Genomic DNA, 25,213 nt, shown 5'->3' with positions numbered 1-25,213 from the left:
ACAGCACGGTCTTCTGCATTGTGTTGGGTCGCACTGAATTGTGTTGCATTATTATTATTATTATTATTATTATTATTATTACTATTATTATTATCATTATTATTATCATTATTATTATTAATACTTATATAAATTAACTGCTTTTTGACAGACAACACACACGGCAACCAATGTGAGCTCTGTGTGCCTCGTTCTTTTGGGAACGCCACCTCTTCTGAAGGATGTAATCCATGCAATTGTAATGGACATGGTGATCCAAAAAAGGATGTGTGTGATATGTCAACAGGGGAGTGTTTCTGCACAGATTTCACCATAGGGCCCAACTGCAACATGTGTGAGCCTGGTCTTAAAGGAAATCCAAAGTATGTGTCATAATTCTTGATGATCATGCATGACTCAGTTGTTTAGTTTTTTCAAGGTCCCTCTCGACATGTTTTCTACTTTTTGTCGCTAATAGCTTTTTAGAATAGGCTTAATTAGAAAGGTGCACTGTTAGTGGGTGGGGATGTAAAGAGTGCACCTCTGGCTTCATTGCTTCCTCAGATCTAATTGAACTTTGTGACCTTTTTTATTGTTGATTCCATGCTGACAGAATATTGTGTGCCATCTGCTGCATTTTAAGTGACACAGTATGACAAGCAGTGTTGCATCACACTATTTAAGGCAAAGCCAAGTGTCTGTAAATGGGATTCAATACGGCTGCAAATTGTATATAAATAATAAATAATAATAATAATTATACTTTAATAGGATATTCCATTATGGTTTTTCAGATACTATTTACAAAAATGTTTGATAAAATGACTGATATAAAATAAAATGACTGATATTAAAATTATGATGAATTTTATAATAATGGTATAAAAGTCCCTAAGATATGCTGGAGTCCTTAAGAAACGAGTTCAACAATAATAAATTGGCTTTTCAAAGTCTTTTTGAAGCTACGAAGGTTTGTGTTTTCTCTGACATCAGCATTCAGGTTGTTCCAAATTTTTGCGCCTCTATAAGCAAAGGTACGGGACTATATGGGACTTGTTTAATGCTAACACTAAGTTGTTTTGTCTTTTGAATTATTTCTGTAATGCAACACAATTTTAGAAAAAGAAATAAAGCAAAGAATTTTATGAAATGTTAGCCTGCGAACGCAGACGTATTAATATATGTTGCACTAAATTACGTCCATTGGGAAACATGGAAAAAATGTGAGTTCCAGGTGGGATTTGAACCCACGACCCTCCGTGATCTAGTGGGATGTCATAACCTCTGAGCCTCTGAAGAATCTGTGGTGAGCAAGGGTGAAATGTGGGTCTTAAAGTCAAATAACCACTGACAGCATATCTCATAACTGCATTGCACATCTCAGGTGAACCAACTAACCTCCAAAGTGAGCAAATGTAAAAATGATGTTGTGAAAGTTTCCAGTGGAAGCAATTTTACAGCGTGTATCATTCTCACATTTGCACCCTTAAGTAATTTCATTAAACAAAGGAAAATCTCCGTCAGGTATTAATAAAATATTTGTTTTGTTTCACTCTTTGCAAATAATATTAGTAATGATCAAGTTAAATAATTCGTAATTTGAACCAAAGGAGATGTCATGAATTGTATTTTAAGTGATGAGTGGTGTAACAGAAACCTGAGGAAATTTCTGGGGGCAGGGGAAACTACAATCATGGACAAAAGTGTTGGGAAGGTAACTTCATTATTTTTACAGATACCCCCCTCCCCCTTTTCAATGTCGGATTTTCCAGGGGAAAAAATGGTGACTTTTCTTACCTGAAGAACTGCAACATTGAATATGGGGGAAGGGGGTGGGGGCACAAGAGCATGGTATTTCCCAAATACTTCAGCCAATAGTTAGAAAAATCAAATTAGGTCTGAAGTGAGCTGATGCCCGCAACCTTCCCAACAACTTTTGACCACGATTTTAGGTAGTGTGAGCAAACTTGTGCAAGATGTCAATGTTACTTGCGTGATTATTTATCAATTTTAGGGGTGGTGGATTGTGTTTCCACGAGTGTGCTCCTCGAAGTATCCTAACCAACGTTAGTGAAGGCTATATTTCCACCCAACTGGGAAGAGGTGTTTCAAGCAAGTCATCTGCCAGCTGTCTTTGGTTAATATCATCGCTAAGCAACTCAAGTCATGAAGTGGTTTATGGTCCATCTCCTCCCCCAGTGGGAATGCGGGGACATGTAACACTTTCATTTAAAGATATCCAAATTAATTGCTTAACTGATCATGTTGATGTCTATGATGGCTTGCCACCATTCTTGTTGGATGGATTACCATCAGTTCAATCTTTTAAGAAGATTGGTTCATTCTGTGGATTTAATGCTACTAATCTGAAACCTGTAACAGCAACACTAGGAAATATGGTGGTTTCCATTCAAGCAAATTTAGACGTAAGTGCCTTGTCGAAGGGCTTCAGTGCAAAGTTCACTGTGAAGAAGTGCCCTGAACTCTGTGAAGGAAACCAGCGATGTGTGGGAACGTCAGATGGAGAGCAGTGCATTTGCTTAGAGGGGTGGACAGGGTCAAAGTGTGATCAATTCATTTGTCCAAAGAACTGCAGCTTTGATAAGGGGCAAGGACAGTGTAGCCCAGTGAGTAACAATGTTAATTCTTAATTCTTTACCAATAATAATGGTAATACTAATAATTACAGGGTTTGTGCTACTCCTTGAAGTCCTTGAAAAGCCGTGGAATTTAATTTTGGACTTCAAGGGCACTTGCATATCCAGCTTTAAAAGAAGGATTGGTGGCTAACAGCTTGAAAACTCCTTGAATTTTTGCTTGGGTGAAAATTGTTGAGATTGCATCATGCTGAGGTAAAGAGACATTTGAAAACTTGAGCCCAAATTTGACTATTGGGGAAAGATAAAAAGCAAAAATTAAAATGCCTGTGCGTGCACTTAAGGGCCCACAGATGGATTTTTCGCGTGTTGCTAAGGAAGTGAAATGTTACTTCCGGTAAGTGAAGTCATCATATCATGAGCTGACAAAAAAACCCACTCACAAGCAAAAGTCACCACACAAACTGTTGTTTCCATCGAAGGTTTTTCCTCGCCCTTTCTCGCGCTCGTTCTCAGATCAACTGCGCATGCGTAAACAAACTGACTTCCGGTTTGAGAAAAAGCTAAATTTCCGGCAGTCTTTAAATTAAATTAATTTTTTTTTCATTGGTCACGTGACCATGGGCATGGCATGATGACGTCATATTTAGGGACATTGGCTTACAAAAGTTGGAAACTGACCAAAATAATGCCAAATTCTCTCAAATTACTTAACCATTACATCCTTAGTAACGCACCCCAAAAAAATACGTCATTGGGCCCTTAACTTGCTGCATGTGGGACAGAATGTCAAGGGAGGCCTTTTCAGCATAGAAAATTTATGGCATAGAAATATTCTGATACACACTCCTTGAAAACTCAATTTCTGGTTCTTGAAAACTCCTGGAATTTTATACACAAAATCTAGCATGAACCCTGAATAAAATAATAATAGTTATTGTTATTTTCATCCAAGAAGTATGCTGTTCCTTTTGTTGATTAAGGAGAAAACGGGAGGTATATGTTTCACACACTTCTTAAGCCTAGGAATTGGAGAAGTGAGTTCAACTTCTCTGCCTTTTCCCTATCAATCCTCTGCCCAAGAGTTTCAAGGTTGTACATGGATATTCTTTGGTGTCATCTGTGATCCTTGGGATTTGCAGTACAGTAGTTTGTTTAAAAGTTTTTGTTTTTTTTATGTGTATGTTGTGGTCATATTATTTTTTCCTTGGATTAAACTTTTTCAAACTAGTTTAATTTTGATTTTTCCTTTGTTTCAGATTGTGATAATGAATCTTACACAAAGAAAAATAAATAGTGAACTAACTGGTTTCCAATTAATTAACCAAGAAAAATTGAACCATAACATGTACATGATATTAATTTATTTCTTTTCTTTTTTAAATTTGCATGAAAAAGATCGGCACTCTTGGCCACTTTGGAAAAGCTGTTAGTTGTATGAGAGAAACTGTCATCTTACTCACTTCTTTTTTCTACTAAAATCAACAGAGTTTAGAAGGTTGTGTTTGCTCCAGTGGATTTACAGGACAGGACTGTAGCCAGGTCATCTCAGAAGGCTTTGGCATGTGGGAAACTCTTAGCAATGTGCATCATCTTAACCTTAGTGGCAGTCATTTGGCTCGTATGGGGCACACAATTGTTCAAAGTTCAGGGCATCTATTAGTCTTCGGGGGATACTCTCTTGTACGTGGACTGATGAATGATATTCTTAGTTTTAATCTCACCACTCATATGTGGTCACATGTGTCAGTTAATCAAGCACCTGAAACCATTCCTGCTGCTAGATTTCTTCACTCTGCTGTGTTTTATAAGGTGAGTAACTTGTTAATCCATGGTCAAATTTTGCAACTTCAGCCAACTTACATACATACATACATACATACATACATACATACATACTTAATTGACCGCTCCCCATAGGGGCTTTTCAGGGCCAATGAAACACAATCAATGAAACAACAGAACACAACAACAACTGTTAAGAATCCCAACTGGCCGGAGGCAAACCAGTTGGCTATTTACAAGTGCAGCAGCTGGGAAGTTGAACCAGGGAATACCAGGAACAAATTCAACGAGTGGTCAGAGCGGGTCTTGAACCCGAGATATCCGGATCTCAAGGCCAGCGCCCTAACCACTGGGCCACACTGCCTCACAAACACGTCACTGGTAACACGTCACTCGTGACCAGTATCCACGAGACTGAAATGAACATTCCAATTCCTCTTTGGAGCTTCCGAGATTGGAAATATGGTATCTTGAAGATTTTTCCAGAAGTTAAGACGAAAAATGCAATTTTATAATATAATGAAAGTTCATAGCTCACTATTTGCGATATATCAAGGAAATATCCATGGGAAATTCAGAATCTCAAGAGCAAAATTCAAAACTGGCGCGCAGATTTGAAAACTCAGTTCAAATTTCAAAACTACTGGTCATGCATGACGTACCTGGACTGTAAATTAAGTAACATTGTTGGACTTGAATCCAAACCAGCGATCGTTACACGTAGTTTGAACCGGTAGACTGCCAGTACCCAACTATGCATGGTAAATACTTACTGTGGGTTATGTTGTACCCAAATTTATATCGGTTACCATTGCACTTAATCCAATTAAGTGCTAGGCCTCCTTTTGGGAATAAAACTGTTTTAAGGTTTAGGGCATTTTAAATTTCTGAACTTGGTTTTGTAATCATAATAATGTCTGTTATTTCTGAAAAAGGAGATTGAAATTTATAGCCATAGAGCTTGTTTATCTGTGTCTAAAGGAGAATAGTTTCAAATAATAGTATCATTTCTCCTACTATTTTGTCATTCCCAGGATTCAATGTTGATACATGGAGGACAGACAGCAAATGGTACTGCTGATCAATCACTTTGGTTGTTTAATACTACAACACTTCAATGGAACAAGGTAGGATGACTGACAGGTCTTTTAGTGTCCTCAGGAGTGGGCGTAGCTCAGTTGGTTTGTGCACGGCTTTCCGAGCTAGAGGTCCCTGCTTTGATCCTTCGATAACTTCAACGTCTGTTTCGACTTTCCTCTGATCTGTATAGCTATAGCTTTAAATACCAGCCATAAAAGAGAGCACTGACTGAGGGAGGGGAATAAAGGGTGCTCTGTTAGGTTTCATTGATAGCAGCCTTGTAGCTGAAGGAACTACCGATTTTAAATAAAGGTGACTTAATGAGTCAGGGAGACATGTCTATTATCAATAACTCATTGAGGTGGCTTTTTGAAAATCTCTTCAACATTGCTAGTAATGGTTTTGATTATGACTGTCACCTATGAAGGTCTATGATGAAGAATCAAACCTTGGAGAAATTGGTGGAAGGCAAGGGCTTTGGCATTGTACCATTCCTGCTTTCCCCTTGAAATTACAGTGGTCTCCATGTCACTCAAGGAACATGAACATGTTGGCTGAAAAATAGAATGTGTTATGAAATCCGACCTTGTTTTTCCTGTTAAATTCAATTTGTGTATATTCCATGAAAGTTAATGTGTTTTAAGGTATTTAATCCTGTATATTTTGTAAAATGTGATATATTTCCTGAAATTCAATCTTGTTTTACCAGTTGAGCAGTCAGGGTCCAAAGGTTGCTGGTCATTCAGCCACACTTGTAGAAAATAACGTGATAATTATTGGTGGATATGACCATTTCCGTGGCTTTAGTGAGACAACCCACAAGTATAATCTTGTTACCAAACAGTGGAGCAATTTGCCCATCCGTGGTCCCTCTCCTAAAGGTTTGTACTTGTTGTATTAGTTGAGTGTATTTACCACGTACCACCCCCACCCTATGCCAATTTGCTGCTTGTTGGTTACAGGCTGGGTACCTTAAATGATGATTGCCAAAACTTCATGAACACCTTTGCCTCCTCTTTCACAAAATTAATGTTCAGTGGTTGACTAGCATTAGACAACCAGTACTACTGAACATTCCATTTCATCACACAATACCCTTTTCCTCTTATGGGATTTAAAACCATACAAGGTGAGGTGGTAAGGCCTACCTCTTCCTCCTACTCCCTGTATGTACAGTGTAACAATATTGTCATTTTATAATAAACACTTAATTACTGGTCCCGAAGGAAAAAGTGCATTTTGTTTCCGGAGAATCTAAATGTTTCCCTGAGGCGCAGCCGAGGGAAACATTGAGATTCGAGGGAAACAAAATGAAGAAAAAGAAAAACGTGCAATGGCAAAAAAAGAAAAACATGCACAAGAAGAAAAATGTGCAATGGCAACAGCAATAGCAGTCTTCGGTCAACATTCGTGGGTAACAGTGCACTGTTACCCTCTGACGTCATTGATTTTGCACTGTTTCCTGCTCAGAGACTTTTGGCGGGAAGCAGTTTTATTGTTAGATGTCATATGACCTCAAAGTAACCAATGAGAGTGAGCGCTGCTGAGGGAAAAAATCCAGCTATATAACAATGATTTTTGTTCCAGGGAGTAGTCCATGGTACATGTAATATTCTTCACTGAACTTGAGAAGGAAAATGAAGGTTACTCTCTGGTGATCACTGATGATCACAACAACTGCAAGAATTTTGATATTAACTTAAAAGAGCTTAAGTATTATAATCTCTTTGTGCTAGTTGATAATTATTGTTAGATATGACAAACGCTTTGATCAGTCAGAGTACATGGCTAAGCAATTACTTGTTTCCTTTCTTGCAGGTATATATGGCCACACAGCTGTGTATTATGGTGCTAAACAAGTGATTTTAGTCTTTGGTGGATATCGATTTAGGATTGATGCAGTAAAACCCTCAGATGCGCTGTACTCTTTGGATGTGGTTTCCAACAAATGGAACCTTCTACAGGCTTTACCTTTCAACGAGGTAGGTTTTGCAGATGTTTGTTACAAATAGATTTCATGATGTTGTAAATCTGGCCACAGTCCTCTGAACAGTGGATATTGTTATCCACACGATAAACCACTATCTACTCTAGTATCTCTCTTTGTGAGCCGCAGTGGCCTCATGGTTAGTGCGCTCGACTCCAGAGCGAGTGGTCCGGGTTCAGGCCCTGTCCGGGAACATTGTGTTGTGTTCTTGGGCAAGACACTGTACTCTCACTGTGCCTCTCTCCACCCAGGTGTATAATGGGTACTGGTGAATTTTATGCTGAGGGTAACCCTGCTATGGACTAGCATCCCATCCAGGGGGAGTAGAAATACTCCTAGTTGTTTCATGCTACAGAAACCGGGATAAGCTCCGGCCTAATTGGCCACTTGGCTTGTAAGCAGACTTTACCTTTACTTGATAACTCAGTCAATCTTGATAGGGCATACTTCGCATTGATTTATTCAGTGGATAGGGCTGTCCACCTTTTATTAATGAAGGCCAGTTTTGTATACACAGATGGTGTAAAATCGTAATGCTGCTCCTTAAAAATTAAAGCACCATGAAAAGAAGGGAACACTTGAATCCTGATAACCCATGAAAGTCAAAGAAACGATTTAACACATGTGATGTCATTAAGAAACCTAACAGGTAGAAGGCAGTCAATTGGCTATTTTCAATAAGTCGTGGAATTGCAGTGCCACAAGCAAATCTATCCAGCATTCAAAGTGGGATGTGCAGCTGCCATTAAATGCACCTTAACCAAGGGACAGAGTTTTTACAATCAAACATTCAAGTCATAGATACAAGTTTGAGATAATTAATAAAATTTTGAAAGAGTCATTAATAATAATAAGGTCTTTTTGTATTTATCATGCCTCAAAAAGTAAAGTAAAGTTTGAGGTGCTGTCATACATGTATACAATCTTATCTTGTCAAGTATTCTTGTTTCAGCCTCAGCCAAAGTATTTTCATTCAGCGGCCATTGTGAATGACACCATGGTTGTCTTCGGTGGGCGGAGTAACACAACTGATCAACTCTTCTCACATCAGTTGTTATCATACAACATCCAGTGCAACTACTGGCATTTATTTCCAGGCAAGTATCTCATCTCCAACCTAACTCTTGACTGTGTAATCATATAATTAAAATAACAGCAACTAGTTCTCCAATCAATGATCTTGTGGGATTTCAAAGTACTGTGCAGAGAGATACATGCACCAATTGAAGTGATTGAGCAATTCAGATATTGGGATAGTTGGCAAGGTGACCAGAAAGCCAGAAAGGGCTATAATAGATACATTGTAATCGGGGGGGGGGGGGGGGAACTCGATATATCCCTGGGTGGGGAGGTGTGGCACGGCTCCTCATACCCTGACCCTGTTTAAGACAAATATCCCTGATTTTCCTACCCTGTTTAAGACAGAATTCCGATTTTTGATACCCTGTTTAAGACTGTTTATGTGCCTGGTATCAATGCCAAAGTCAACAGAAGTCAATATTAATTAACAAGAGCTTGTAAAAATTTTGCTGTTTATCGTCCGAGAAAAGATATCCAGTTTAAGACAAAAATAATTGATAAATCGATACCCTGATTAAGACAAAAAATGATAAATTTGATACCCTGTTTAAGACAAAAATCCTGAAAAACATACCCTGGCTGTCTGCACGTCCCCATTAAGCCCTTATAAGGGAGTTCCCCCTCCCCCTCCCCCTCCCCCCCCGGGGTTGTAATGAATGCTTTTTTGAGACAAAAATTAGTGGAAAAAAAGCTCTGCTAGATACTCCATTGTGTCACTCTGGGTGAAAACTTTCCCTTGTGCGATATTGAAGGTCTGGATCCAAGACTGTGATCTGTCCTGTTTTTTTTTGTTTTGATTTTATGTTAGGGTGAGGGTTATGTCAATGGTATTGTAACACATTGACGAATAATATATTCCCGTTTTTAAATCTGTAGATCAGAGTTTACTTGGAAGCAAACCAGGAGGCCTTTTGGCAGCTGCTGGAGTTTCAGTAGGAAATAGAGTCTATGTTTTTGGGGGATTCAATGGCCAAACTCAAGCTGCAATGTCTCAACTCACTCTGCCATCAGACCTTTGCCAAGCAATTACCTCCAAAGAAAAATGTGTCGCTGTTAAAATTTGCAGCTGGTGTGAGGTTCTTAATGTCACACAGGGTGGAAATATCAGTATGCCTACCAATCAAACTGCTTGTTTCCTAACAGGGTCTTCTGTTCCTGTTACCTGTCATGCAGAACCAAATGCTTCTTGGGTAAGACCTTTGACATAATTTGGTTAGCTCAAATCAGTCATTAAAGATCATATCTAGGCCAAGATATAGGCTATTATTATTATTATTATTATTATTATTAGTAGTAGTAGTAGTAGTAGTAGTAGTATCATCATCATCATTATCATCATCATTGCAAGTTGACTTATATATTGATTGGTTTTTTTTTCCCTTGTCAACTCCAGGTTGTCTTTAACAATGGCTCAGACTGCTCAATGCCATCCAAGCTGCCTTGTGACTCCTTCTATTCTTGCAGTGCATGTCTTGCATCCTTCCCCTTCTCAGAATTAACACAGCAATGTCAGTGGTGTGTTGGTTGTCCACATAATGGAGAATGCATCAGTAGGTCAGGCACCTGTCATAGTTCCTGCCAGCTGCCCCTCAGGAGCTCAACCTCCTGTGTTGAGAATTATTGTGAATCAACCTCGTGCCCAATTTGCTTGGGTGGCCCATGTATGTGGACTCCTCAGTTGCGTTGGACAGCCGAAGTACGACGACATGTTTCTGATCAATCTCATTACTATGAATGGAATTGTTTTAGGCGTTCACTAGCTCGACAGGCCAATATTACCATTAAATCTCCACCTGATAATTGCCCTCAGCTGTGTTCAACGCACACCAATTGCACCAGTTGTCTTTCATCCAAAGGTGAGTATACTTTCATTTGGATTCAGTGAAAACAAGGATAAAATAAACTTGAAAACGGTGTATTTGAGGCTTCAAACACCTTTTTTAAGCCCGATCAGATAGCTCAGTTAGTAAAGCACTCAACACAATGCAAAACTAAGTTAGAACATGGTATAGCTTTTGTTTTAGTTTTTAGAATTTAATCAAAGTGGTGCTTTCATCACGAAATCTTGGTTGCGTACAAGTAAAATGTTAAGAATAGAAACAATTGCTAAAAATTTCAAAATTTTCTAGTCACTTCAAGTACGCACGTGCGTATATGCGTATAGGACGCTACGCGCCTGTGTACCCTGATTCGTTGTAACCTGCACAATGTTGTTGTAAACGAGTTGTTCAAAGCCCTGAGGGGTGTGGCTAATAAAAATATTATTAATGTTCACTTTATTTTGCTAGTCTATTTACATTGATGGTCTCAGGCTGAGAAAAAGTTAAATCCCAACTTGCCCATTAGGCAAGCAAACTCGATGACTTATTTGGCTGAAGGGTTCATCCATCTGACTAAGTTCATTAATTGCTTGATAAAAGATGGAAAAATACTGCATATTTTTCCTTCTGGCATCTTTTAAAGTTCTTTCATTGATTGAATGGGTGTTTTCCAGGTGGGTAAGTGATCATCAGAGAAAGTCGTTTGCCCCAGCGTGAAATCTACTTCTCCTGGATAACTGTACTGGGGTTTTCTTGAGCGCTGGGGCTTAAGAAGAATGCTTTTGTTGACATTTTTGTGAAGGTGTCATTCTTTTATTTTCTTAGGTGGAGATGGAGGATGGAAAGGGTGTTTCTGGAGTGAAACTCTGGGACAGTGCTTTTCGCCATCATACTTGCCCATTATCTGCTTGGCAGGTTTATGTGGGCGGGTCGTTCAGGGTTCAGAGAGTGGTTGTATGGATAGCTGTTCGGGTAAACAATGGTGTTCAACTTGTATGACAAGTTACAATTGCGGCTGGTGTGCAGAGAAGGGTACTAAAGGTGTGGGACAGTGCTTTGAAGGAGGGTTGAAAGGTCAGTGTCAAATAGTGCATGTATTGGTCAGGTAACAGTGTTTACTTGTTTGTGTTGTTGGTGTTTTTTCTTTAGGGGAAGAGGGGGTGGGGGTGGGTAGAAGTGTTGCCGTTTAAAGGGTTTCTGCTGATTTATTCATCAATGGATAGGGTGGCTCTCTGACTGACTGACTGTTCGGCAGGGCTGACTTACTGAATCTAATGACGCATAAAATCACTTCTTAAAACCCTCGTCTACTCTTGCAGCTCAGTCGGCTGAGAAACGGTGATTTACTCTGTAAGTTGTGAGTTCAATTCTTCCCCCCCCCCCCCTACCCCTCCTCATGTGAGAGCCATTTTCTTTCCATGCCTGTGCCCTTTTCTATACCAGGGTTATTTCTCGTACAGATTTCATTAGCACTATTAAGTTACCTCCGCACTATGAAGTTATCTGAGTTTATTCTGACTGGTTGGCCAGACTGAATTTCCAGACTAGATTAACACTGACTTATTTTCATGACTGGACCTTATTTACTATCTAAGATTCTCAGTGTGAACACCACAGCGTCTTTTTCCAAGTCAAAAGTCTTTGCTCTCATGTCCCACTGGGCCTGCTTTCACACGTTCTTTCTTCACTGGGGTATATTATTCTTAGGGCGCGTTCGATTGACCCTATCCCGGAATAAGAATACGTGGAGTGATGATTAAAACGGTATGTTTGGCGCGTTTCGAAGCAGCAAGGACAACAAAAATATGTCTAAAATAGCATTTTAGCGGATGTTTGACAATTTTTATGTGAATCACGGTAAAACGAAGGATTTCTACCTTATATTCCATGCATTCTTATTCCGGAATACGGTCAAGCGAACGCACCCTTCGTTTTCACCAGAGTTAGTCTGTTTTCACTCACGTGATCAACAGCCATGTTTAAAAAAAAAACTAAAACAAAAGAAATCGTTTTCATAATGATAGAGTTGAGTTCCTAGAGGATTGGGTCGGGACACCAACATGGCCGCCGTTTCTTTGTTTGGCAACACTAACATGACGGCCGTGACGTCATGTGAAAACCAAGAATTGATACCAGTAGTTTACTACTGAAGACCAATCTAGCGGGGCAATTGACATCTGCTTCAGGGTGGAGTGATTCTCTCAGTTACTTTTGTCATGCTATTGAGACGTACATTAACCCCGCAACCGTCTGGGTCAAGTGGATCTTGTGTGACTTTCGGTTCAGTTTCACAGCCTTTTTAGCATCTTTCTTCTTCATCCTTCGTAGGTCCTCTTAGTGAAACATGTGATACAAACAATGCGACTTCAGTGGCTTCTCACGTATGGGCCTCGACGCTATGTCCCTTGGAAAATGAATGCAAGAATGGACGACATAAATGTAACCTTACTGCTAATCAGGTCTGTGTTGATACACCAGAGAGTTATAGATGTGACTGCAAAGAGGGGTATAGCGACTCTGCTCAACCTGGGTAGGTAACGGATAAAAGAGACTCCAATACGAGGTCGGGATTTTTAAAGAAAATTAGCCTGCGAGCAGGCTCACTTGATTGGTCGAGCTGCCAGCGCGTAAGAGGAATGGGGAGATTCTTCTCCCCATTCCATCTTGCCTGCTTCGCCGGCTCGCACTGGCACCGCTGCCAAAATACTCGCTCGATGCCCCAAACAAAGCGAGCCAGCTCTCAGGATAAAAGAAAGTAAGGTTAACGTATTATGTCTAGCAGGATCAGAATTTGATTTTAGATTCGCATGTATATTTTACGTAAACCGAGACATTAAAGTAAAGTAACCATACTTAACGTCGATAACTCGTAACAATAATTAAACTGACAAACCTGAGGTCGTCGGTGCGCTCATTTTACTCCCCCCTCTCCATCAGTGCTCCTTTTGACGGGTATTTAAAGCTACTCAGCTACATGGAAAGGAAAGAAGTCGAAACAAGGATGCGAGATCCGGGATTCGAACTCAGGACCTCATACCCCAAGGCCGCGCACTAGCCGACTGTGCCATCTTTGCTCCATTGTGTAATTCCTGGCGAGAAATCTGTTAAGTGCAGTCGGTCTGAAGAAAACCATAACTTTGAGGAATTTGTAGTCTTTTGGTCATGAGATCTTGGGAAGGATTGGTGATCATTCAATGGGTTCGCATACAAAATAGCACGAAAAGAAGCTTAAAGTGCTATGGCATGCTTTGGAATTCCGTTTGGTTAGAAATTGGAGTTGTTGTTGTTGTTGTTGTTGTTGTTGTTATGTTTACAAGTAGGGTGATCTTTGGGTGAGCATTAGCCTGCACGCAGGCGGTTGGATAGTCGAAAAACCGGAATTCGTAATGAGGTCGCCATCTTGGATTCGCGCGGCTAGGTCTGGGCCGGGTTTAGGGTCGACAAAGCGAGCGAGGGGAGGGGGGCGGTGAGGAGAGAGAAAAAGGTTTTTCTCTCCGCTCTTCCCACTCCCCACTCCGTCGTTTTGTCACGGGGCCCAGACCTATCCCACGCTCTTCCAATATGGCGTCTCATAGTGTTTCGTGGCGACACAACAACTACCGCCTGCGAGCAGGCTAGGTGAGGATCTAAACAAGCTTAAGACGTGAACGGATAGAGAGAAGCTTTGGATGTCCATTTGATGCCAATTTTAGTAAGCCTGGTATGGTTTCGTGAGTAGTTGAGGGACGTTTTTCTTGCCATGTGTGTGGGTTGTAAGAAGGGTAATCTTATAAATGGCTTCAGGGGAAACTTTAGACTTCAGAGTCCCATTTTTAAGATTATTCGGCTAAGGATTTGGGGTAAACAAATTTCTAGTGTCTAAAGAAACTGTGGTACTGCGTCGGTGGGAGAGTGAAACATGAAAAGTTGGTTTTATCAGACGTGTTGATAAAGGTCGAATTACCACCGTGAACGTTCAATCTCGACCCCAGAGCTCTTCTCTTGACTGAGGGAGAGAAGAGCTCTACGGAATCCTGAAACAAAGTGTCTTCTCATTGGTTTTCGTGCAGAAAAAATCAAAAGCGTCGCTAATTGGTGCATTCATGTTAGGACGAGGAGTGAGCAGGCGCCGTAAGGTTCAAATAGCCAATTTTTGGCTATAACAACCCTACGGCGCATGTTCTCCGACATAGAGTTTTCCAGAGCCTCGGGTCGATCCAAGGCTCCGGTGACGAGGATGCGTGAACGTTTCGAGCGTTAGCCCTTCATCAGAGCGAATGACAAACGGGTATCGGCTTTTCAAATCGTTCACGGTGGTAATTCGACCTTTATCAACACGTTTGATAAAACCAGATTTTTAAGGATTTTGGGTACCGATTTGCTTTTGATTATCCTTTAGCACCTGTCTACCAGTCTGTTCCAAGGGTTGTGTGCATGGCCGCTGCGTTCTTCCCGAACAATGTGTGTGTCACTTTGGTTACACTTCAAATAACTGCTCTGTCAAGTGTCATTGTAATAACCATGGCCAATGCGTGAATGAAACTCTCCTTGATGTGTGTTACGACTGTAGAAACAACACAGTGGTGAGTGAATTTCACGTACACCTACACGTACATCTACACGTACACGTACACGCTTGTCACGATCGTTGAATATGTACAGCGGTGTGTAACAACTTTAATAGGGAGCTTTAGCAACGACAACGGCGACGGCAACGAGAACGTTACAAATTTGCATATTTAGTGGACAAAAACAATAGCTTTGCACGCTCTGCACGTGCCTTTTTCATTTTTGTCCATTTCTTTGCCGTCGTCAGCAAAGCAACAACGTGAAATAAGCAAGTTTGAGGTGTTATGGAGAACGTCAGCACTTGGAGATAAATTTTCATTTTTCTCCCCTAAATTAAGCGCCGCTCGTAACGGTTTCATTCCTGAGGGACTGCTACACCTTTGTCACGTTAAAAAGCTTGGAATAGTCGCGGAGTGATTGCAATAACGGGAATTTATGTTTTTACATGACGTTCTCGTTGCCGTTCCCGTCGTCGTTGCTAAAGCTCCCTAATATCTTTCTTATAAGATCGGATAGTTGTACGTTGATTGTCAAAAGTTTTAATAAAGTGATTGGCCAACAGAATCTCGACCGTTTGATGCTCTTATGCTTTGCGAATAGCAGATCGATTGCTTGAACTGGGAGATGGTGGGGTCGTGTCGTGCCTCATTGAACAGGCGTTAGGATTGGCCAAAACAACAATAGAACGGACAAAGATAATAATGGATTTAGCGTAGAAAACAATTTTGCGAGATGACGATCCGAGCGTTAGTTGTCAGAGGTAATGTCCTGAATGATCACTGAAGTCAGTTCTCAGAAAAATCGTTCTCAGAGATCCTCATACTGAACCCTAGACCAAATTATCTTTTGTGTGGAGCGAATACTTTGAGGGCGAATTGTCTAGTGAGCGATTCGTCCAGATACAATCTGTAGCGTGTTACGTTTAATCAATTCGTCGGAACGATTGTAAGATGAGGGAGGACAGTTAGCGCGAGTAAGGAACCAAGGGTCCGTTTCTCGAAAGCCCCGAATAGCCATTAGTGAAACTGCCAACCGCTTGTTTTGGAAAACCGATCTTTTAACATGTTTTGAAGCTAACTAAAAGAAACAAGACTGTGAAGTTTGACGACTTAAATCCTCTCCGTTCTTGAGATACAGAAGAAATTGTGACACCCGAAAATGGCCCGTAAAGTTTCGGGACTTTCGAGAAACGGGCCCCAGAGCATGCTTTGCATGTTACACAAAGAGAATTTTCAGTTGCCTTCTATCAGTTTAATAGTAGTTGCATTTAATGGTTATGCGTTGTTCAATGTGCACAGGGTCAAAGCTGTGAGTTCTGTGAACCTTTGTATGTTGGAGATGCCAGAAATAACGGGAGCTGCGTGTCATGTTACAACCTGTGCCACAAAAGAGCGGACGTGTGTATGAACCGGACGATGCTGGAATATGGACAAGACAGGAACTTGTCTTTTGAACTTGTTGAGGTATGGGAGATCTTAATATATCTGCAATGTGGAAATTCATTGACATCAGGTCAATCTAGAGATTGCGTGACGTTACGGTTATGTAGTGTTTGTGTGACAGGGATTGTGCGTTTTCCCGCGCTTAGCTCTAGCCGTTTGTACTCAACTTCGTTCCCAGGGCTTTCTTTCCCAAGGTTGGAGTTTTTCTTGCGTTATGATTGGCTCGTTTCATTGCCTGCTTTTGCTGCATCATTTTGGACCCGGAATTAAAACCGTCTTTTATTATCATTACGCTTTCCATACTAACAACAGGTTAAAAAGTGGTTGAGGCAAGGTCCATACAAGCTTGAACACGATAAGGAATGTCTTTGCAGAAATAACAGTTTTGGGGTCAAGTGCAGCTCATGTATTCCTGGTTTCTTTGAACTTCCCAGTGGCTTTTGTTCCAGGTTAGTGCAGGGAAATAAATTCCTGGTAATCCTGTGTTCCCTAAGTTTCATATCCTGTGTCAATATTCAGACATGACTACGAGGCATTTAGGTTACGTTTTATGGCTTTCATTTGTCTTCTAGTACCATAGCTTGTCTTTGTTAGGGGTGGGGGGGGGGGGGGCTGAACATTTCGCTTGCCAGAACAGTAGTCTCTGCCAGATTTTTAAAGTAATCGTCTCTAATTAACAATTGCGGGCTACGGGTCAATGGCCCATGAGGCGAAGCCAAATGAGGTATTGACCCGTGGCCCGCAAGGGCTACGTGTCTAATTGTTTTTGTGTTACCAACTAGTCGGACAGAAAAGGCAATAATAAAGCCAGCAATACAAGTTGAAGAAATATTTATTTGGGAATAAAACGAAAGGAAGCGTCACGCTTTTCGCTACTCGAGGACTATTACTAGTAGATATTACTAATACTATTACTATTACTATCACTATTACTAGTAGCGTAGCCAATTAAAATGCAGGATTTGCGTTAGTCCACTAGTTGGGTGATACTAACAGAGAAAAGACCCTTAACAACATCAATGTGGTAGTGTCAAGACAAGTTAAAAAGGAAAATAGCTAACTTCCGGTTGCTGTTCGTGGCTCCGAAAAACGTCTCGTAGCTAAGGTCCCGAATGATGCCTCTGTACAGATTTATGTATATGATGTTTCGTTTTAGCTGTCTATGTAATGGACATGCAGACTTCTGCAACAACAAGACAGGTGTTTGCAATTGCCAAAACAATACCGAGGAAGATTGTTCCGGGACTTCAAACAAAAAGGACTGCTACAAAAAACAGGTAGTTAGTTGCCACAATTGGGCGTTGTGTGGGAGGATGTAGCAGACACTCACCAAAGACCTATAAAGGCCGGGCATTATTTACGTACCAGCATTGTAATGGTTTCGCTCAAGTTAGAAATGAAAACCTCGCTCCCGGGTTGTTACACGCGCAGTCGAAGACACCAAGCTGATATAAGTTTACGATTCTTTCTTTCATTGTTCCTTCGTATTCCTATTTTTGTGGCCTCAGGGCTCTTATGGAAGCGGTCAACTGAAATACTACTATCAATACTACTATTAAGAAATCACCTAAATATTCGTTTTTCACAGCTAAAGTGATCACAGAACTTAAGAACGTGATATCGAAAGGAACTTGAAGACAGTCAAAATCTACCGAAACTTGTAACGTATGAATCACAAAATCTCGTAACCTTATAACCTTAAACAAAGTAAATTGATGCTTACCAACGTTCACGGGTCTTGACTTCCTAGAGAGTTTCGCTCTAACTTGTCTTCTAGTTTCCAACGTGTCTTGATCTCAAGGGTTCTTAAGTACTTAAAGTAGAACTGAAAAGCGAGCTATGATCTATACTTATCTGTAATGCGGTAATCAAAGCGGTAGGTAAATCAACCACAAAATATTTCGTGACGTATTCCGATTCTAACGGAAGCGGTTACAAGCATGATGGAAGTTGACAAATAGTACGTTCCCAGTGAATCCTGGGTCGTTCCAGTCCTTTGTGGGGGCTAACGGTCCATGACAATTTCTCCCTTATGCCCCCACAGAGGCCGGACAGGGTCAAATATGGATGAACCAGTATTTTCCTATTAGCAAAGTAGTCTATTGAATGTAGTGATGTGTTACATCAGTGTGCACATGTGGTTATGGTTAAGACAAAGCCGAACGAGCTTGTGACTGTCTGATTTGTTTAAATAACAGTAAAAAAAAGGCGTGCCCTCTTGTTCTTTTGGCTCATTGCGCACACGAATCATTGCGTGACGAGGAAAAGGAGTATCTCTGCAGGCGGCTATGAAGTTGTGGCAAGTAACGCAACGTCTTTGACGTGTAGTGAAAGTGCTACTTGCCACTAGGATTGTTGTTCGTTGCTGGAGTAGATCTCTTAGACTGAAAGCTGCTCTTTGAGAAGTCGCTCTTCATGAGCCGCGCAGACATACAAAGCCGGCAATCATTACTGAGATCGACCCTTAGTTGGAGGGAGACGTACGCCTATTCCTATTTGTCAAAGAAACAGTCTTGCGTCTCTCTGTGTTCGTCTGTGCTTGAAATTTCAAGGAAGAGAGCGGGGCAAGACATTTCATGGAGCGATGAGTTTTGACTTTCAAAGGCCGGTGAGTTGCATTTCTCAGTCCAATAACATTGTTTTGCTTTTGACGTTTCAACAGTGTGTGAAATGCAAGGTCCAATTCATGGGCAACCCTGTCAATAACCAACAGTGTTACAGAAAAATAAGCGTCTCGAGCGAGTTTGTTATCGGCCTGAAGACCGATTCAACTGATGAATCAGACGGCCAAGCTCTTCCATATGGACAAGCAATCATGTACGCAGTCTACCCAAGGTTTACCAATGTGGACATCCGACTTACAACTGATGTTTTTGATGGGGAGATAGACGTTTACATGGCAAACGAAAACGACGAGTTTACTGTTGTATTTAACCACACCACAGGACATCATGAAGTAAATGTCAGAGGACTTTCTAATTTCTACAGGTCTGTTGATGTTAATGGATTTGTTTCTTTGAGATATGTTTCGCTCGACATGGAGCCACGAATCCCGTTCCATTGAGAGTAATTGTAGAGTTCGGATAAACAATCCTAGTTTTTTTGGTTTCTCTGGTCGTCAAGAGGCAGTTTTTGTAGGTATAAGTTAAAGAATGTATCGACTTTTAATTAAAGGTTATATCAGAAGGTTGACCTGCCTGCGACCGGCGGGACTGCCAAAGGCTTGTTCTGATATCTCGTAGCTTAACGGGTATATTCTAAGGCCCTTTTTTTTTCACGGACCATTTTCCGAGGAAACAACCCGCGCCGAGTCCGGGAATCGAACCCGTGCAGCATTGGTGGAAGGTGAGTGCTCTCACTACTGCGCCATCCCTGCTCTCAGTATCAGTAGTTGCATATTGCACTTTAGAGCGAGTTTCAATCGAGTATCGTAAAACCAAAACCAAAGTAATTACTCTGACCAATCAAAAAGGACGGAGACAATCCAGTAAACCAATCAAAACGCGAAGCAATTACACGTAGCCGACACAAAGCGCGGTAAAATGTGCACGCGCGAGCCACGATTGGTTTTGGTTTCACTTCTGATTGGTTGAAAAATTGGCGCTAGAACTTTGAACCAATCGCTGATTGAAGTAATGCAAAACCAAAGCAATTCGCTAATTACTTTCGACACTCAATTGAAAACCGCCCTAACTGCTGCAGAGGGATTTTAGAGCTGGTGAAACAGATTGTAGTTGCAGTCATTGTAGCTGTTTTTTTTTTTCCCTTAGTGGCAAGAGAAAAAGGAGAGAGACAGAAGACGTTGGTGGCAGCGTTGTGGACATAGAAACAGCGTCAGATGTTTATCTTAACACATTCGTAACCTACAATTACCATCACAGAGCCCTTATAGTACGACAAGTTCGGAAACGTCTTGTGATTACTTTCCCTCATGACGAGCACCACTTTCGAGATACCAGGTAATCAACGACATTTACATTTTAAAAGAAATATCATACTCGCCTTTACATCCGGGAACCAGGACTCGTTTGGTATAACGACAGAGAAAAGTCGAGCATGGGAGAAGATGAACGAGAACTGGGGATAGACTGGACTGGAAGGCCCCTCTTTTTCCCCATTCCTTGCTCGGTCCTCGCTCGCTTTTTGCTCGAGTTGCTAATTCACAAAGAGCGCTGGAATAAGCGGCATCGTCGGTATGCAAATCATGATGTAGCTCCTAACTTACCGACAGGGTGGTACGGAATAGTTGAGGTAACTAATAAGCTTGTGGCCCTCTAACGTCTTGCCAGTACCTCTTAAACTAGTAGTAGCTGACACTACAGGTGACCCACTGTTAAGTACACAGGCTGTAGTTGTACGCAGAATTTGATGTGTCCAGGGCCCAGGTAGAGGCGTGGTAGCAATTGATGTTGAAGCGGGGAGAGAACAAATCAGTACCGAATCTGAAAAGGGCGTTGTAAGTAGATGGTTTGATCATCGCGGACACGATGGTGTACCAGTCGAAACATAAATTAAAGGGAACGCAAGGTCAATTTTTTCCGCAATATGGTCACAGTTTTTTAAAAATGTAACATGCTGCAAGGGATGAAGTTTTAAGTCTTGAGTAACGTGAATAACCACTGATACTGCACGGTTTAATGTCAATACTTTATTTAGATGTCCTTGAACTGCATTATGTAATCGCAGTTTTAGGAGTAAATGACAATACAATACATACTTGACTGACCGCTCCCCATAGGGGCTTTTCAGGGCCAATGAAACACAATTAACGAAATGACGGAACAGAACAACAGCAACAACTGTTAAGTTGTTCCAACTGGCCGGAGGCAAACCAGTTGGTTATTTACAAGTGCAGCTGGGAAGATGAGCCATGGACTATCCAGGAACAAATTCAACGAGTGGTCAAAGCGGGTCTTGAACCCCAACCCGGGATATTCGAATCTCAAGGAAAGCGCCCTAACTACCGGGCCAGACTGCCTCCTGTTCGTCCTGACCAAATGAATAGTAAGAAACAGGAAGTGTTATTATCCGACCGGATGAAGGCACTGAAACGGTGTCACGGTATTATTAATGATAGGTGCGTCGAGTGAAAAATTTGTGTAGAAAACTCTTTTGGTAAGAAAATTAGAATTCGGAAATGTTGACATTATCCCCAACAATGCAGCTACCCATGATTTGGTTTGCATGTTTACGAGTTGTTGCGATAATATCTTCGAAAGTTATTTGTGGCTGCGTAATGTTTGTCAATAGTCAATGTTGACAAATTGGTTACCCAAAAGGAACCGTCCGTTCGCGACTCTTTTAATAATCAAACCAAAGGATTTTCCTTGTTGTGATAACATAGTATAGTCATTTTCCGGCTTCTTTGTGAGAAAACGCTCGATTGCACGGCATATGACGTGTGACGCACTGTGACATGTTGCGAGACTACTACTAGCGCAATTATTCCATCTTGTTCTCGTTGAACAATTCTGGCGAAATTATAATCGATTACTTCGGTTCCTCACACAAAAAATGAAGCTCAAACGACTTAAGGAGCACAACACCGACACACCGTAACTGCTACTTCGCGCAACGCTCGCTACTACGGCGTGTATAAACGTATGACGCACCGTGACAAGTGGCAAGATGTGTTCACGTGATCTCTTGTTCTTCGGCTATTCTCTTGTACGTCATCATTACCCAAGACTTTCTTGCGGGCATTTGGTGTGAAAACGTCATCATTTCCCGATTGCTCCGTTCGCGCTTGGAGCTTTCAAGTCGAGATTTTAACTGGTAACATACACTACATATGTAATACTATATCAATGTAACTCTATATATGCGCTATCCTGGATGCCAGAGGTTTTTTCTCTCCTAGAGCGACGGAATAGCGAGTCGCGAAGCGGGGAGAAAAACCTGTGGTACAGGCAGTCGAGTTCTTTGAGAAGGCCGGTCCAATGGGATGCCGTTTCATATTCCCAAAGTCAGATTTTGACCCTAGCAATTCAATTGGTTCCAGGAACTTGTCAGTTCTAACGAGTACTCTGATTGGTTTAATTGCTGTCAATCTGATTTCTCTTGCCCACTATGGTCATAATAGAAACGCTGTAGAGCTTTTTGAAAGCAGAAAAGGTTCAGTGTTCTAAAATTTTTTTGATTTTCGTATATGTCCGCCAAAATCCAACTTCGGAATTTGAGGTTTTATCTTCATATTCGACATCGAAGTTTTATATGGAACATTGAACTTTTGAATTTGACATCGAGGTAAATAAGACGAATGTACCGTGAGAACCGAAGATGCTGATTGGTAGATTATATCACGTATCAATTTACTGAGTTTTTTCGATGTCAATCAAACGGGGCATGGAACTGAGGTTCTCAACGGCCTGTAACAGAGGTTTTTCCTCGCCTACTATGTCGCTCTGAGAAAGAAAAACCTCTGGCGGCCAGGGTTTATACGCGCAAGCTATAATGATGCCTCCTGCGGGGGCAATGGATGGGGACAGTAGCGAGAATATGCGTTTTGATATTGATTGCCTCCTTTGTGTTATTTTCTATCTTTTCTCTGTTTGCTAGGTTCTACATGGTGTTTATTGGTCGACACATCGCAGGGACAAATGGTTTGGTCTACTTCAAGCAAGACATATCACAGATCGACTTGTTCGTGTTCTTCTCCGTTTTCTTCTCCTCTTTTTTCTTGGTTGTGTCAGTCAGCGTATTTGGTTGGAAAATCAAACAGTATCACACTCGTAGGAGAGTTATTGAGGTCCGTGAACATCAGCTAGTAACAATGAGAAGCCGCCCGTTTGCTACGTACTCATTCTTGCATCAAACAAAAAAAGCACAGCCGTGTTCCTGGCGCATAAAGCGTGACACTGCCGCTTTACTGTTGCGTGACCCATTAAGCGTCAAACAGCACCAACTTAGACTCAGGGAGGTAAGAGAGCGTCCTCTATTGGCCCCTGTCAGTCAAGAGCCTACTGGTAATAGGAGAGCGTGCGTCACAACAGTAATATTTCAGCTTCCAGGAAATGAGTGTTCAGATTTTCAGCTTCTGTTGGGGTCGGCTTTGACTCTGGTCACAAACCAGCATCCTGGCGGGAGCGGTGAACACCACACAAGTACCACTCGAAAAACAGTAACAAGAAGATCGGTCACGTTTACTAGTTAACTGATGTAAATAAGTAGATACATGCGTCGTTTCGAGCCTTTTTTAAGTCTTGTCTGACATTCGAATTGCGCGTATTTAGCATATACAACTTTAGTGGCAATGTAAAGCTCTTATTCAAGAGATTTGCGTTGCCGTTACACAAACATAACAAGAACTTTGCTTCAAGCCATCTTTAAATTTGCGTGAATTAAGTGTGTAAGAACGAAGAAGGACAGTTTTTGTATGCCTTGTGAATAGATGAGTCTCCGAGTGGTTTCAGCCTCAGTTTCAAAACGAGTCTTGGCGGAGAATTTTTGTGATGGAAATTGATTCTAATTTACACTTTAATGAAAACAAGGACTTCTCAATCGGACTCGTTTTGAAAAAGAGGCCCAATCGAAACCGCAAATAGCTTATTTAACAATTGCCTTAGCCTCAGTTTTCGCAACAGAGGATATTACTATTTTTTGCAATCAGAGTTGGAAATTTTTAAAACTTTATTATTTTTATTGCCCTGCAAATATACGTCCGCGATTGTTGTTATTGTTGAAACTTTTTAATTTTGAAACGATTACAGAAGGGTCGCGTTTGAAATGCAAAGAGTCGATCTGAAAATGAAGGTCTTGTTGATGTGAATATTGACTTTCTGAAAGTACTCATGCCGAAACCAAACCAAAGTTATCAATTTTGTTGGTTAGTTTAGTGCCTCACGGTTCACAAATGTGTAAAATTGATACTTGCAAATGAGTTGTCTAAAGTAAATTCACCATATAATTATCCAGCTGATTCAAAAGCTGTTTCCAGCTTCAGTGCTTCAGTGATTCGCTCTGATGAAGGGCGAACGCTTGAAACATCAGCTTTCAGATACTCCTACTGTCTTTCATTTATTCAACTCATTTACCCACCGACGCAGCACGATTGTTTCCATAGAAACCAGCCATGTCATGTCTCCTTGGTGACCTTCGCTTTGTTGTATACATTTTTCATTGAGGAGTAACAGGCGCTCTTCCAGCCTCAATTCATACTTTACTGAGAGCTGATCTAAAACTGACTTTTATTCTCTTTCTTTCATTCTCTTTCGGGGTAATCTAATTTCCGATCGTATTTGTGTATGACATGGAATTTCTCTCTGTTGTAGTTGTTCGTGTTGTTCTCGGCTTTTTTCTCTTTTAAGGAAATCCGAAATTAACAGCGCTGAATTATTTTGCGACGACGATCGACCAGTTTTAAAATGCCAAACGGTCAGTCAAATTACCTGTACTTTAGAATCTCTTGTATGCGACCTTATTCCCCCCCCCCCCCCCCTTAGGTATGCAGAAGAGCACGACTGAAAAATCCCCCAACGTCGCTTGCTGCCTTTATAACGCAAGCGTGAATGGATGCATAGAGCCTGTGTTCTGTCCAAAGAAGGTAATTTTTGCTTTAATAATATGGATGACAAATTACTCCTTACTCCTAAAACAAATTACTTGCGTTTTGTCCAAAATCAAATAATTTGATTTATTTGAATTTGGACAAAACGCGCGTGAAATTATTATTGAACTCCTTTGAACTCTTCTTCTTCATCAAGCCCCGCCACCCTTCTTCAGTCAAACTGTTGTCATAAATTTTACCTCTTCAAGGTCATTTTCTTCAGCTGAGCTGATAGACTCTCCTTCAGTTCTTCCCACAGAATATCATCTCCAGTAATTACATTAATGCATATCTTAAAAGATCATGATACCATCTCTGTCTGAAGGTATCACCATGCCTCCAAGATCCAT

General features: G+C 41.1%; 1 protein-coding gene across 1 annotated transcript in view; it reads left to right on the top strand.

Annotated features, from left to right (window-relative positions):
• The window catches only part of LOC137983802 (multiple epidermal growth factor-like domains protein 8), a 53,791-nt gene extending 29,726 nt beyond the window's left edge, over nucleotides 1-24,065 (top strand). The window contains exons 17-34 of the mRNA XM_068830972.1: nucleotides 152-362; nucleotides 1,994-2,606; nucleotides 4,065-4,388; nucleotides 5,396-5,488; nucleotides 6,151-6,322; nucleotides 7,260-7,423; nucleotides 8,381-8,525; nucleotides 9,385-9,698; nucleotides 9,902-10,364; nucleotides 11,154-11,402; nucleotides 12,657-12,858; nucleotides 14,707-14,890; nucleotides 16,175-16,339; nucleotides 16,631-16,767; nucleotides 17,475-17,595; nucleotides 18,981-19,306; nucleotides 20,089-20,277; nucleotides 22,877-24,065. Coding sequence (XP_068687073.1) covers nucleotides 152-362; nucleotides 1,994-2,606; nucleotides 4,065-4,388; nucleotides 5,396-5,488; nucleotides 6,151-6,322; nucleotides 7,260-7,423; nucleotides 8,381-8,525; nucleotides 9,385-9,698; nucleotides 9,902-10,364; nucleotides 11,154-11,402; nucleotides 12,657-12,858; nucleotides 14,707-14,890; nucleotides 16,175-16,339; nucleotides 16,631-16,767; nucleotides 17,475-17,595; nucleotides 18,981-19,306; nucleotides 20,089-20,277; nucleotides 22,877-23,471 — 4,667 coding nt within the window. The 3' untranslated portion in view covers nucleotides 23,472-24,065. The remainder of the gene's footprint in view (nucleotides 1-151; nucleotides 363-1,993; nucleotides 2,607-4,064; nucleotides 4,389-5,395; nucleotides 5,489-6,150; nucleotides 6,323-7,259; nucleotides 7,424-8,380; nucleotides 8,526-9,384; nucleotides 9,699-9,901; nucleotides 10,365-11,153; nucleotides 11,403-12,656; nucleotides 12,859-14,706; nucleotides 14,891-16,174; nucleotides 16,340-16,630; nucleotides 16,768-17,474; nucleotides 17,596-18,980; nucleotides 19,307-20,088; nucleotides 20,278-22,876) is intronic.
• The last annotated feature ends 1,148 nt before the right edge of the window (nucleotides 24,066-25,213 follow it).

The sequence above is a fragment of the Montipora foliosa genome, chromosome 13 (genome assembly GCF_036669935.1).
Source record: "Montipora foliosa isolate CH-2021 chromosome 13, ASM3666993v2, whole genome shotgun sequence".
Taxonomy (NCBI): Eukaryota; Metazoa; Cnidaria; class Anthozoa; order Scleractinia; family Acroporidae; genus Montipora; species Montipora foliosa.
The sequence above is the reverse complement of the archived record's forward strand: the minus strand, read 5'-3'. Positions and strand labels throughout refer to the sequence as shown.